At 47.9% G+C, this 14,116-nt stretch overlaps 1 protein-coding gene across 1 annotated transcript in view; it reads right to left on the bottom strand.

The window, feature by feature from the left end:
- Positions 1-4,229, bottom strand: part of SSBP4 (single stranded DNA binding protein 4) — a 40,341-nt gene extending 36,112 nt beyond the window's left edge. Inside the window, exon 1 of the mRNA XM_083483982.1 lies at positions 3,924-4,229. Coding sequence (XP_083340108.1) covers positions 3,924-3,979 — 56 coding nt within the window. The 5' untranslated portion in view covers positions 3,980-4,229. The remainder of the gene's footprint in view (positions 1-3,923) is intronic.
- Between the last annotated feature and the right edge of the window lie 9,887 nt (positions 4,230-14,116).

Below are 14,116 nucleotides of genomic sequence, written 5' to 3' on the forward strand. Positions count from 1 at the left end.
ACAGCAACAACAGCAACAGCAGCACAAGCATATATTTCCTATTTTCACAATACAATGGTCCCTTGGTTCTCAGACTTAATCCGTTCCGGAAATTCTGTTCCAAAACCAAAGCATTCCAAAACCAAGGTGCGCTGCTTTCCCACAGAAAGCAATGCAGAACGGATTAATTGGTTCCAGACTTTTAAAAACAACCCCTCAAACAGCAATTTCATGCAAATTTCACTATTGAACGAGACCGTTGATCCACAAAACGAAATCGATAAACAACGTACTGCAGTCACACAACCCATCCATCAGTAGCTGAACTGGGTTCCATGCAGTCGCAAAAGCGCTGCGACAACAAAAACACAAAAATAAATACAGTGGTACCTCAGGTTAGTTACTTAATTCGTTCCGGAGGTTCCGTTCTTAACCAGAAACTGTTCTTAACCTGAAACACCACTTTAGCTAATGGGGCCTCATGCTGCTGCCGCGCGATTTCTGTTCTTATCCTGAAGCACGAAGTACTATTAACACGAAGTACTATTTCTGGGTTAGCGGAGTCTGTAACCTGAAGCGTATGTAACCTGAGGTACCACTGTAGCAAAAACAGACAAGACCTCAGCGTAACACTCAAATCGGAAGCGTGACACTCAAAACGGAGCACGTTCGGCTTCCGAAAAAAGTTCACAAACCGGAACATTTCCTTCCGTGTTTGCCCAGTTTGGGTTCCAAGTTGTTTGAGATCCAAGGCATTTGAGAACCAAGGTACCACTGTCATTCATTTTTGTGCATTCATGAATCTTCTCATTAGGTACCTGTATGAATATAGGTAAAGGTAAAGGGACCCCTGACCAGTCGCGGCCGACTCTGGGGTTGCGGCGCTCATCTCGCTTTATTGGCCGAGGGAGCCGGCGTACAGCTTCCCGGTCATGCGGCCAGCATGACTAAGCCGCTTCTGGCGAACCAGAGCAGTGCACGGAAACGCCGTTTACCTTCCCGCCAAAGTGGTACCTATTTATCTACTTGCACTTTGACATGCTTTTGAACTGCTAGGTTGGCAGGAGCAGGGACCAAGCAACGGGAGCTCACCCCGTAGTGGGGATTCGAACCGCCGACCTTCTGATCGGCAAGCCCTAGTATCTGTGGTTTAACCCACAGTGCCACCCGCTGTATGAATATAGCTGTATATATATTTTTTTTGGGGGTGCCATATTTTGTCCTCGCTCAGGGCAGCATATTACCAATGTCCGCCTCTGTGGGGAGAGTCGATTCCCCTATGGGGGGCAGCTGTTTGGACATGGGGGCAACCAGACTGGACCTGCCCCCTTGGGCCTGATCCTACCCCAGTGATCTTCCTATGTTAGGAAGCCTGCTATCCTCTCTGGGTGTTGGGTACCTCGAATTCCCAATGAGCCAGCATGTACAATGGTCAGCGATGGAAGGAGTTGTGGGTCCAGGAAAGAGGACAAACTCACTTCCCTGTGATGGGGGGTATAACTGAGACACTCCTACCCCCTCCAGGCTCTGTAGGTTGGGAGTTGGTTCTGTTGGATCGGGGCAAATCACCTGGCATGCAGAGACTCCAAATGCCACATATGATCAGTAAGGTAAAGGTAAAGGGACCCCAGACCATTAGGTCCAGTCGTGGCCGACTCTGGGGTTGCGGCGCTCATCTCGCTTTACTGGCCAAGGGAGCCGGCGTACAGCTTCCAGGTCATGTGGCCAGCAGGACTATGCCGCTTCTGGCGAACCAGAGAAGCATGGAAATGCCGTTTACCTTCCTGCCAGAGTGGTACCTATTTATCTACTTGCACTTTGATGTGCTTTCAAACTGCTAGGTTGGCAGGAGCAGGGACCGAGCAACGGGAGCTCACCCCGTCATTGCGGGGATTCGAACCGCCAACCTTCTGATCGGCAAGTCCTAGGCTCTGTGGTTTAACCCACAGCGCCTATTTAATAAATTTATAGGCCGCTTTGTGGGAGAAAAAACTTAACGCGGGACGAGCTGTAATTCTCACATTGCAGGGGGCTGGACCATAGCGGTCAACTTTCCCCTTTTCTTGCGAGGAATCCTATTCGGAATAAGGGAATTTCCCTTTAAAAAAGGGAAACGTTGACAGCTTTGGGCTGGACAAAATGAGTTCTGGACTTCTAACCCTGCAAAGCTAGGCATCTTGGATAAAGGGCAAAAACAATATACGCTTTTCCCCCGGAAAATAAAATAAAATAACCATTTTGGCAAACTCTGGAGCGAAACGAAACTAAAAATTGTTACAGCAAAATAAACAACAACTGGATAGTAGCTCAGCTGGTTAGAGAGTGGCTTCATTGGAAGGGGTTATAATAAATAATAATAATAATAATAATAATAATAATAATAATAATAATAATTTATTTATACCCTGTCCATCTGGCTGGGTTTCCCCAGCCACTCTGGGCGGCTTCCAACAAAATATTAAAATACAATAGTCCGTCAAGCATTAAAAGCTTCCCTAAACAGGGCTGCGTTTAGATGTCTTCTCAAAAAGTAGGCTAGAGGACTTCCGCGGTCCCTTCCAGCGCGACAATTTTACAATTCTATAACACCCCCCCCCAAAAAACCCCAATATAAATATGCAACGCACAGACATTTTAATCCGAATCGCAGATACTAAACTCCGTATGTGTGGATGGCCAATCCACGGCTCAGTGCCTGGTAAGCCGCAGGTAGACTGCGTCTGTGGCTGGGGGCTTGATTCTTAGCCGTCACCATTGCTCAGAGTTCCCCCTTTTTTGGGGGGGGCAGGGAATTGGTGACGAAGACTTGTGCTTTAATCAATTTGCCATTAGCCCTTGTTCAGAGCCTCATCCTCTCCCCAAAAAATAAATAATTGCCCAGGATGGCTTCTGGATGTGGCTGGATGCAGCCCCCCCCAAAAAATGTTCCTGCGTGCCCCACCCCCCAGAACTGTCCACCAGGTCTGCCAAACATTTGGGGGGAAAGCAAGTTATGAGCAGGTCATCTCCACTTGACAACACCCTCTAAGGTCCAGTGCACATCCATTTTTTGGGGGGGGACACACACACTCTGCCCCCACGCCCTCTTTTCACCTCCCCCCCCACGAAATACTTCCAGACCCTCTCTGCCCCCCCCAACTCCAAAGTCCCCTTCTCTGTTGTGGCCCTATCCATGAAACCACACACAAACCCATAGCGCCCCCCCAAAACTAATTTCCCTTTTGACAGAGCCCATGAATTGCTAGGGAAATAAAGGGGTGGGGAGGCAGGTCAGGACCCCCCCCAGCTTTTGAAACACCCCCCAGGCCTGCTTCTGATTCATGGAGGCGGGGGTCTTCCGCCTGGGAAACTCGACACTGGAAGTTTGCAGAGAAGAGTTGGGCTGATTTTGGGAAACGGGCTCCCCAAATCTCCAAAGGAAATTGATGTTTGGGGGGGGCTGTCTTTTGGGGGAGGGGGTCCCGCTGCCTGATAAAACTCCCTCTGGGAAGTTTCGGGAGTGCATTTGGAGTGGGGAAGGGGGGGTGAGTAAAACCGGGCTGATTTTGGGGGGGAGACGGGGGTGCCCAAATTTTAGGGAAACTGATATTTTGGAAACTGATGTTTGGTATGGGGTTCCACCGTCTGAAAAGCGAGGAAGTTTCAGGAGTGGGTTTTTCTCTGGTGGGGGGAGGTGAGTGGAGCTGATATGGGGGTGGAAGACCCCCAAATTTCCAAGGGGGGGTATTTTGGGGAGGAGAAACTCCACCTTGGAAGTTTTAGGCTTTCATTTTTTGTGTGCGTGGTGAGGGTTTAGGCTGAGAGGCACTGAGCTGATTATTTTTTTGGTGGGGGGGGGGGCGTCTCTAGATTTCCAAAGAAAGGGGTCTTGTCGTGGTGGGGTCGTGTTTTTGGGGGGGGGAGAGGGAGGGGGGAGAGGGAGGGAGGAGGGGTTTCCAACTCACTTCTCTCGCGCCTGCCCGTCGGAAGGTACGCCGGAGCCTTTCCCTTTGGCATACATGGCTGGCTAGGGGGGGTGTCTCTCCGGCGTCTCTGGAGGGAGGGGGGGTCCGCACCTGCAGCTAGAAGCAGGATCGGGGCCGCCACCCCAGGGAGCATCGCCGCATGGCGCCTTCAAGGCTCCTCGGCTCCAGGAAGCGGCGGGCGCGCCAGGCTCGACGCCGCGGCGGTGATGGCTCCTCCGGGCGGGCTGCAAGAGACCCTCCCTCCCTCCTTGCTTTTGCTTTTCTCTCTTCCCCCCCACCCCCCTTAAAAAAAATCCTCTTTTTTTTTCAGTGGCTCTTCCGAGGAAGAAGCACCCTCCCTCTTCGACTGCAACGCGCGCGCTCTTAAAAGGGCAACGGCGCCGTCGGAAAGGAGTGGGGCGCGCACGCGCGCGCGTTTTTTGGAGACGCGTGTTCCTTCCATCGCCAGGTAAAAAAGGATGCTTGGGTATCCTGACCTGCGGCGCCGAGTTTACGTGTAATCCAAACAAGCTGTAGCTCACCCCTAAAAAAAATTATACACAAATAACATTGGGATTCATTGATTGTAGGGGGAAATAAATTGTGAAGGTATATGAAAGTATACCTGTAAGCTAAACAAGCTATAGCTCGCCCCTAAAAAAACTATACACAAATAACATCGGGATTTATTGACTGTATGGGAAAATAAATTGGGAAGCTATATGAAAATATACCTGTAAGCTAAACAAGCTATAGCTCGCCCCTAAAAAAACTATACACAAATAACATTGGGATTCATTGATTGTATGGGAAAATAAATTGTGAAGGTATATGAAAATATACCTGTAAGCTAAACAAGCTATAGCTCACCCCTAAAAAAACTATACACAGATAACATCGGGATTTATTGATTGTATGGGAAAATAAATTGGGAAGCTATATGAAAATATCTGGCAAGGACCCCGTTACATACAAAGATTAAAAGTACAATACTTTCCTTTTTCTTTTCTTTTTTGCCTTTATCATCCTTTATTATTTTATTCACATAATATACATTCTTTACAACAAACAACTCCACAGTAAACAGACAACGCCAAAATAAAATCAAGGGGCGGTTAAAAATTAAAGGGGGGGAATAACTGGATTTACATTTCCAAAATACATAAGATAAAAAAAGAATAAAATGAAATCTACGTACAGCAACAGTGTTTTGTGTTGTGTAGGTTCCGATGTGTAAGTCACGGGCCTAGCCCATCAGTGGACTACTATGGTGATACAGTAAAGATAAAGGTAAAGGTCCAGTCGCGGCCGACTCTGGAGTTGCGGCGCTCATCTCGCTTTATTGGCCGAGGGAGCCGACGTACAGCTTCCGGGTCATGTGGCCAGCATGACAAAGCCACTTCTGGCGAACCAGAGCAGCGCACGGAAACGCCGTTTACCTTCCCGCCGGAGCGGTACCTATTGATCTACTTGCACTTTGACGTGCTTTTGAACTGCTAGGTTGGCAGGAGCAGGGACCGAGCAACGGGAGCTTTTCAGGTTTATACAGCTCATTAAATTTATCATCATTTTAACGTATCAAAACTTGACTTCCCCCTCTTTCTGCGGTTCCCTAAATTTATTTTTAATATCTTCTGCATATTCCAAATTCACTTAATTTGCTCATTTATTCGTCTACATTAAATATACAGTATGCTCTTATGAAACTGCAGGCTGTTACAATAGCCCTGCCAGTGTTCTGATCTGTTTACAGTTTATCTGTAAATATTCAGTAAACAGTTTCCATTCTTTTATAAAATGTTTCGCTATTTCTGCATATTCCATAAGGTTTTTGTATCCATTTTTTCGTTTGCTGGGACTTTTTCTTTCTTCCATTCTGGGGCAAGTAACATTCTTGCTGCTGTAGTAAAGGTAAAGGTAAAGGGACCCCTGACCATTAGGTCCAGTCATGGCCGACTCTGGGGTTGCGGTGTTCATCTCGCTTTATTGGCCGAGGGAGCCGGCGTTCAGCTTCCGGGTCATGTGGCCAGCAGGACTAAGCTGCTTCTGGTGAACCAGAGCAGTGCATGGAAACGCCGTTTACCTTCCCACCAGAGTGGTACCTATTTATCTACTTGCACTTTGAGTGCTTTTGAACTGCTAGGTTGGCAGGAGCAGGGACCGAGCAATGGGAGCTCACCCCGTCGCGGAGATTCGAACCGCCGACCTTCTGATCGGCAAGCCCAAAAGGCTCTGTGGTTTAACCCACAGCACCACCCGCGTTCCATGCCGCTGTAGTAGCCTATATAAATAACATCCCAGAGGGCCAATCTCTGCCACTTTCAAGGCCCGACAGGGTTTCTTCCAAGAGCACAAGGTTGCAAAATGCAGGCCCACAGGAAACTCGCCCAGAAATTTGAACCCTTTCCTTCATGCATTCGATCTAAAAGGTTAAATGCAATCATAAGTGAAACTGAAATGTTATTAAAACAAAAAATAGACACCTTGGGTCTCTAATTTTTATATCAAGGCCAGTATGTTTCCGAGCACAATTTAAAGGTGCTGACCTTGAAAGCCCTAAACGGCCTCGGCCCAGTATCCCTGAAGGAGCGTCTCCACCCCCATCGTTCAGCCCGGACACGGAGGTCCAGCTCCGAGGGCCTTCTGGTGGTTCCCTCCCTGCAAGAAGTGAGGTTACAGGGAACCAGGCAGAGGGCCTTCTCGGTGGTGGCGCCCGCCCTGTGGAACACCCTCCCATCAGGTGTCAAGGAGAGAAAGAACTATCTGACTTTTAGAAGACATCTGGAAGCAGCCCTGTTTAGGGAAGTTTTTAATATTTAATGCTGTATTGTTTTTAACACTCGATTGGGAGCTGCCCAGAGTGGCTGGGGAAACTCAGCCAGATGGGCGGGGTACAAATAAATAATAATAATTGTTGTTGTTGTTGTTGTTGTTGTTGTTAGCAAAGCTAACCCAACATAAAACTCTCCTTTCGCTTAAAAGGTAAAGGGGCCCCTGACCATTAGGTCCAGTTGTGGCCGACTCTGGGGTTGCGGCGCTCATCTCGCTTTACTGGCCAAGGGAGCCGGCATACAGCTTCAAGATCATGTGGCCAGCAGGACTAAGCCGCTTCTGGCGAACCGGAGCAGCGCACGGAAGCGCCGTTTACCTTCCCGCCAGAGCGGTACCTATTTATCTACTTGCACTGGTGTGTTTTTGAACTGCTAGGTGGGTAGGAGCAGGGACCGAGCAACGGGAGCTCACCCTGTCACGGGGATTCGAACCGCCGACCTTCTGATCAGCAAGCCCAAGAGGCTCAGTGGTTTAACCCACAGCGCCACCCGCGTCCCTTGTCTCCTTTCGCTTAACTTCCACCTAAAACTCTGTAAGGAAGAGGGGAAATGAAAAGAAAGAGTAAGACATCTTTGAAGGGTCTGGAAATCAAGCCTGATGAGGAACGGTTGAAGGAGCTGGGCATGTTTAGCCTGGAAAAGAGGAGATATGAGAGCCATCTTTGAATATCTTAAGGGCTGTCACAGGGGAGAGGGAGCAATCTTGTTTTCTCCTGCTCTGGAGGGTAGGACTTGAACCCACGGATTTTTAAGTTTAAGTTTGATCTTTTATTGTGCTTTTAATATCCTGTTGGAAGCCGCCCAGAGTGACTAGGGAGGCCCGGTCAGATGGGTGGGGTATCTTGTTGTTGAGTCGTTTAGTCGTGTCCAACTCTTCGTGACCCCCTGGACCAGAGCACGCCAGGCCCTCCTGTCTTCCACTGCCTCCCGCGGTTTGATCAAACTCATGCTGGTAGCTTTGAGAACACTGTCCCACCATCTCGTCCTCTGTCGTCCCCTTCTCCCTGTGCCCTCCATCTTTCCCAACATCAGGGTCTTTTCCAGGGAGTCTTCTCTTCTCATGACGTGGCCAAAGTCTTGGAGCCTCAGCTTCAGGATCTGTCCTTCCAGTGAGCACTCAGGGCTGATTTCCTTCAGAATGGAGAGGTTTGACCTTCTTGCAGTCCATGGGACTCTCAAGAGTCTCCTCCGGCACCAGAATTCAAAAGCATCCATTCTTCGGCGATCAGCCTTCTTTATGGTGCAGCTCTCACTTCCATACATCACTACTGGGAAAACCATGGCTTTAACTATACGGCCCTTTGTTGGCAAGGTGATGTCTCTGCTTTTTAAGATGCTGTCTAGGTTTGTCATTGCTTTTCTCCCAAGAAGCAGGCGTCTTTTAATTTCGTGGCTGCTGTCACCATCTGCAGTGATCATGGAGCCCAAGAAGTAAAATCTCTCACTGCCTCCATTTCTTCCCCTTCTATTTGATGGGCGGGGTATAAGTAATAACATTATTATTGTTGTTGAATGGTTTCTTTAAATGTAAAGGTTCATCATTGTTCCACTCCATGTGTATGTCTTTAAGGGGCCAGAGCAAGATAACGAGACCCAGCTTTACAGCTGTGAAACATAGCATGTGCTGCTGAGTTGTACTGATTAAACTATGTCAGCAATTGGGTAGAGTATATAAGGAGCAGCACCTAGCTCTCTCATTACCCTGGGGGATGGGTTGGTGGTTGGGTCTGGTTTGGTTTGTTGATGTATTTAGTGTAAATGGAGTTTTTGTTTTTCTTATTAAAACCTTCTTTAAGTTATTTTTGAGTCCCTTTTTAATGCATGGTCTCCCCAGCAAGCTCTCTGCAGCGCTACCATACTGCAAAAAGCCAACAATTATTATTATTATTATTATTAGTCCACCTAACCTCAGGTGTGGCTATACTGAATAGCAGCAGCTGTGGAGGAGTTCAGGCAGCGGCTTTCCCAGCACTACATAGAGATGACAAGGATTTCACCCTTCTGTATGCAAAGCAGGGGTTCTGAGGTGCAGCCCTGCTATATTCATAGACCTCCGAATAAAAGCCACATAGCACTGGGAGGATGGAGACAAACCCAACTGCGGCTGATGTTTTCACTTTTGGCCAAGGCCACTAGGTGGCGTTCCAGGGCTAACGATGGGTGGGGAAAGGTTTTCATCCTAGAACTGTACAATTGCAGAGTTCAAGGGGACCCCAGCGGTCATCCAGCCCAACCCCCTGCCACGCAGGAATCTCAGATTAAAGCATCCATGGCAGATGGCCACCCAACCTCTGCTTAACAACATCCAAGGAAGGAGAGACCACCATTTCCCAAGGGAGACCGTTCCACTGCTGAACAGCTCTTAACATCTGAGAAGTTATTGCTGGTGTTTAGTCTCTTGGAACTTGGAAGCCATGGGTTCGAGTCCTACCCTCCAGAGCAGGAGAAAACAAGCCTGTGCGACAGCCCTTGAGATATCTGAAGATGGCTCTCATATCTCCTCTCAGTCTCTGCTTTTCCAGGCTAGACATACCCAGCTCCTTCAACCACTCTTCATAAGGCTTGGTTTGATCATTTTGGTTGCCTTCCTCTAATTATTATTATTATTATTATTATTTATTTATTTATTTATTTATTTATACCCCGCCCATCTGGCTGGGCTTTCCCAGCCACTCTGGGTAGCTTCCAAAAAAATATTAAAATACTGTAGTACATCAAACATTAAAAGCTTCCCTAAACAGGGCTGCCTTCAGACGTCTTCTAAAAGTCTGGTAGTTGTTGTTCTCTTTGACATCTGGTGGGAGGGCGTTCCACAGGGAGGGCACCACCACCAAGAAGGCCCTTTGCCTGGTCCCCTGTAATCTCACTTCTTGCAGGGAGGGAACCGCCAGAAGGCCCTCGGTGCTGGACCTCAGTGTCCGGGTAGAATGATGGGGATGGAGACGCTCCTTCAGGTATACTGGACCGAGGCTGTTTAGGGCTTTAAAGGTCAGCACCAACACTTTGAATTGTGCTTGGAAACGTACTGGGAGCCAGTGTAGGTCTTTCAAGACTGGTATTATATGGTCTTGGAACACATATGGAACGCATATTGAACGCATGTTCCAGCTTGTCAGCATCCTTCTTAAATTGCGGGGCCCAGAACTGGACACGGAACTCCAGGTTGTGGTCTGACCAAAGCAGAAGACAGCACGACTATGACTTCCCTAGACTTCTGTTGACGCAGCCTAGAATAGCATTAGCCTTTTTTGCTGCTGCATCACGCTGTTGACTCACAGTTGAGCTTCTGGTCTACCAAGACCCCCATGGAGTATGGTTACCAGGTTTTTTTCAATGAATCCGGGGACACTTTATTTTTTTGAAGCTGAGTAGCAACAGGGAGTCAGTAGTGGGGATGGTGAGGCAAAAGACACTGGGCCCAAGCACTCGTGCATATTGTATAAAGGTGCAAAGCCCTCTCTTCGCACCATGTGAAACATACTGTGTTATTTATTTTATAGTACAGTACATTGATTATTAGGGACGCGGGTGGCGCTGTGGGTTAAACCACAGAGCCTAGGACTTGCCGATCAGAAGGTCGGTGGTTCGGATCCCCGCGACATGGTGAGCTCCCGTTGCTCGGTCCCTGCTCCTGCCAACCTAGCAGTTCAAAAGCACACCAGTGCAAGTAGATAAAAAGGTACCGCTTCGGCAGGAAGGTAAATGGCATTTCTGTGCGCTGCTCTGGTTCGCCAGAAGCAGCTTAGTCCTGCTGGACACATGACTCGGAAGTTGTACGCCGGCTCCCTTGGCCAATAAAGCGAGATGAGCGCCGCAACCCCAGAGTCAGTCACGACTGGACCTTTACCTTTTAATTTATGGACCTAATAGGTATCTCAAGCCATTTGCCCATGTTTCCATGCAACCAGTCCATGCAGAATGTAGGCACCCTATATATAGAAAGGAGCAAACCAGTGATGTTTTAGGGAGCAGGCTAGCAGGCGGGGCCCATGACTTACATCATAGAAGCCTACACAACACAAAACACTGTTGCTGTAGGTCGGTTTTATTTTATTTGTTTTTTATCTCATATTTTGAAAATGTACATCCAGTTGTTTTTTCCTTTAATTTTTTTAGGGCTCCCCAAGAGAGTGGGGCCCTAAGTTATAGCTTGTTTAGTTTATACAGTGGTGCCCCGCAAGACGAATGCCTCGCAAGACGGAAAACTCGCTAGACGAAAGAGTTTTCCGTTTTGGAGGTGCTTCGCAAAACGAATTTCCTATGGGCTTGCTTCGCAAGACGACAATGTCTTGCGAGTTCCTGCTGGTTCCCCCCCCCTTTTTCTAAGCCGCTAAGCCGCTTATCAGCTGATCCGATCAGCAGATAAGCCGCTAAAAGCCGCTAATAGCGCTAATCCGCTAATCCGTCAATGGGCTTGCTTCGCAAGATGAAAAAACCTCTAGACGAAAAGAATCCAGCACTGAACACAGCGTAGAAACAGAAGCTTTGTCCAACTCAGCTCTCGAAACCGAAAGCCTAGAGTCTCCTTTCTCCAGCTGCGAATGGCTTTGGCAAGTGGTAAAATGAGGACAGGCTCCTGAGACTGTTTCGGAGGGCTCTGATGTGAGCTTCAGCTGTAGCTGATGATCTGTTTTTTTCGCCAGGGCTTTCCGGGAACCGGGGTGTGTGTGTGTATGTGAGGGGGTGTCCCCATAAAAGGAAGTAAGCTTTCCTGTGTTCTGCCTCGGAAGAATGTGGTCAAACCAAATGCAAAACTCAGGAGGTTTGCAAAAGAGGAACGTAAGTCCAATGGTTAAGTGCTGGAGGACAGGCAGATACGACAAATAAATATAAATAGCTACGGGAGACATCGCGGCCTCAATATCAAGCTTTCCCCTCATTCACTTTCTCACAAACTCTCTCACAGAAGTGTGGAGTTCGAAGGGATCCCAAGAGCCATTTCGTCCTGTCCTTGGCAATGTAGAAAGTGCCCCCGGTTCTTAGGAATTGGAAGAAGAAGTAAAAAAACCCACACAATTTTGAAACCAGCGGTTAAAATCTGTTCCACTTGACCCAGTCTGCCATACTGCTTCCAAATGGCGTCCGCTTTGTGATAGGAATTTTGAGGTCTTAGATATATGGTAATGTTCATAAGTGTACCAACCAAGCACGTACAGTGGTACCTCGGGTTACATACGCTTCAGGTTACAGACTCCGCTAACCCAGAAATAGTGCTTCAGGTTAAGAACTTTGCTTCAGGATGAGAACAGAAATCGTGCTCTGGCGGCGCGGCGGCAGCGGGAGGCCCCATTACCTAAAGTGGTGCTTCAGGTTAAGAACAGTTTCAGGTTAAGAACGGACCTCCGGAACGAATTAAGTACCTAACCCGAGGTACCACTGTACATAGATCAGCACAGGAAGACCGACCTGGAACCATTTTGATTCCCAAACTGAGCAAATGTTTTCTCTGCAAGGTCAAAGTGGGAAACCTCCCCATTGTCTCTTTCCTCACAAATCCTGTCTTAAGGGCACATTTAAGATATGAATAGGGTGTGAGCCTGTGACTTGGCCCAGGAACTAAGTATTTATCATTACAAAAGACTGACCAGGCTCCCCAGGCAATCCAATCAAGTAACCTGCCAGACAGGAGATAAACAACGACAGGAGAAAAACAATGTTCAAATTTCTGTTTAGACCGTCTTTTCTGTGATGTAGGTGTGATGTATCTGAGGGGTGGTCTTAGGTTACACCCCTTCTGTGATGTATGTATGATGCTTCTGGGGGTGGTCTTGATCTACAGGGGGGCAATTTCAAAAGTCTTTATAAGGCCTTGCACACCATTTTTCTGGGTCCTTCCTCTCTCCTGCGGGTGAGGGGAGCACCCTGTTGCAACAGCTTTAATAAAGATCAGACTTAATAGCTGCTTTGCTTCTCAATATTCTCTGGTTGGCCTCTGTTATCTTCTCCTACCAATAGGGAACCTATGTAAGGACTCTATATGGGCTCTTGGATACCCCATAAGGGAAAAGGGCAATTTTTGGTTACAACTGCTTGGATCAAAATGAAGAAAACAGTTCCCTGATCTCGGGAACCGATGTGCAAAACCTCCTTTATGCCATCTCTTTTTTGTATATATATGTTGTTGTTTAGTCGTTTAGTCGTGTCCGCCTCTTTGTGACCCCCTGGACCAGAGCACGCCAGGCACTCCTGTCTTCCACTCCCTCCTGCAGTTTGGTCAAACTCGTGCTTCGAGAACACTGTCCCACCATCTCATCCTCTGTCGTCCCCTTCTCCTTGTGCCCCCCATCTTTCCCAACATCAGGGTCTTTTCCAGGGAGTCTTCTCTTCTCATGAGATGGCCAAAGTCTTGGAGCCTCAGCTTCAGGATCTGTCCTTCCAGTGAGCACTCAGGGCTGATTTCCTTCAGAATGGAGAGGTTTGATCTTCTTGCAGTCCATGGGACTCTCAAGAGTCTCCTCCGGCACCATAATTCAAAAGCATCAATTCATTGGCAATCAGCCTTCTTTATGGTCCAGCTCTCACTTCCATACATCACTACTGGGGAAACCAGAGCTTTTACTATACGGACCTTTGTCGGCAAGGTGATGTCTCTGCTTTTGAAGATGCTGTCCAGGTTTGTCATTGCTTTTCTCCCAAGAAGCAGGCGTCTTTTAATTTCGTGGCTGCTGTCACCATCTGCAGTGATCATGGAGCCCAAGAAAGTAAAATCTCTCACTGCCTCCATTTCTTCCCCTTCTATTTGCCAGGAGGTGATGGGACCAGTGGCCATGATCTTAGCTTTTTTTGATGATGAGCTTCAGACCAGATTTTTTGCTCCATAAGACTCACTTTTTCCCTCCTAAAAAGTAAGGGGAAAGGTGTGTGCGTCTTATGGAGCGAATGCAGGCTGCACAGCTATCCCAGAAGCCAGAATAGCAAGAGGGATTGCTGCTTTCACTGCGCAGTGATCCCTCTTGCTGTTCTGGCTTCTGAGATTCAGATATTTTTCTTCTTGTTTTCCTCCTCCAAAAACTAGGTGCGTCTTGTGGTCTGGTGCGTCTTATAGAGCGAAAAATACGGTATATTTTGTGTGTGTGTGTGTGTGTGTATGTGTGTGTAAATTATATATATATAATTTTCTGTTTTACAATTTAAAATACTCCACCTTAGCTCCTCCCCTCTATTGAACAGACTCCGCCTCTTGGACCACTCGCTCCCATCCTGGCCCCTTGGGCTCAGAACCCCCAAAACCGAAACCCCCAAATTCTTGGAGGGCGTCTGAACGCTGCCTGGCTTGGCGGGTTGAGCAAGGCAAGATTTCCCCAGAACAAACTTTCCTTTCTGTTAGTATTTCCTCTCCTGCCTTGCCCGCCCCCCCACAAA

The sequence above is a fragment of the Podarcis liolepis genome (assembly GCF_965112155.1).
Source record: "Podarcis liolepis genome assembly, chromosome: 18".
NCBI classification, from domain to species: Eukaryota; Metazoa; Chordata; class Lepidosauria; order Squamata; family Lacertidae; genus Podarcis; species Podarcis liolepis.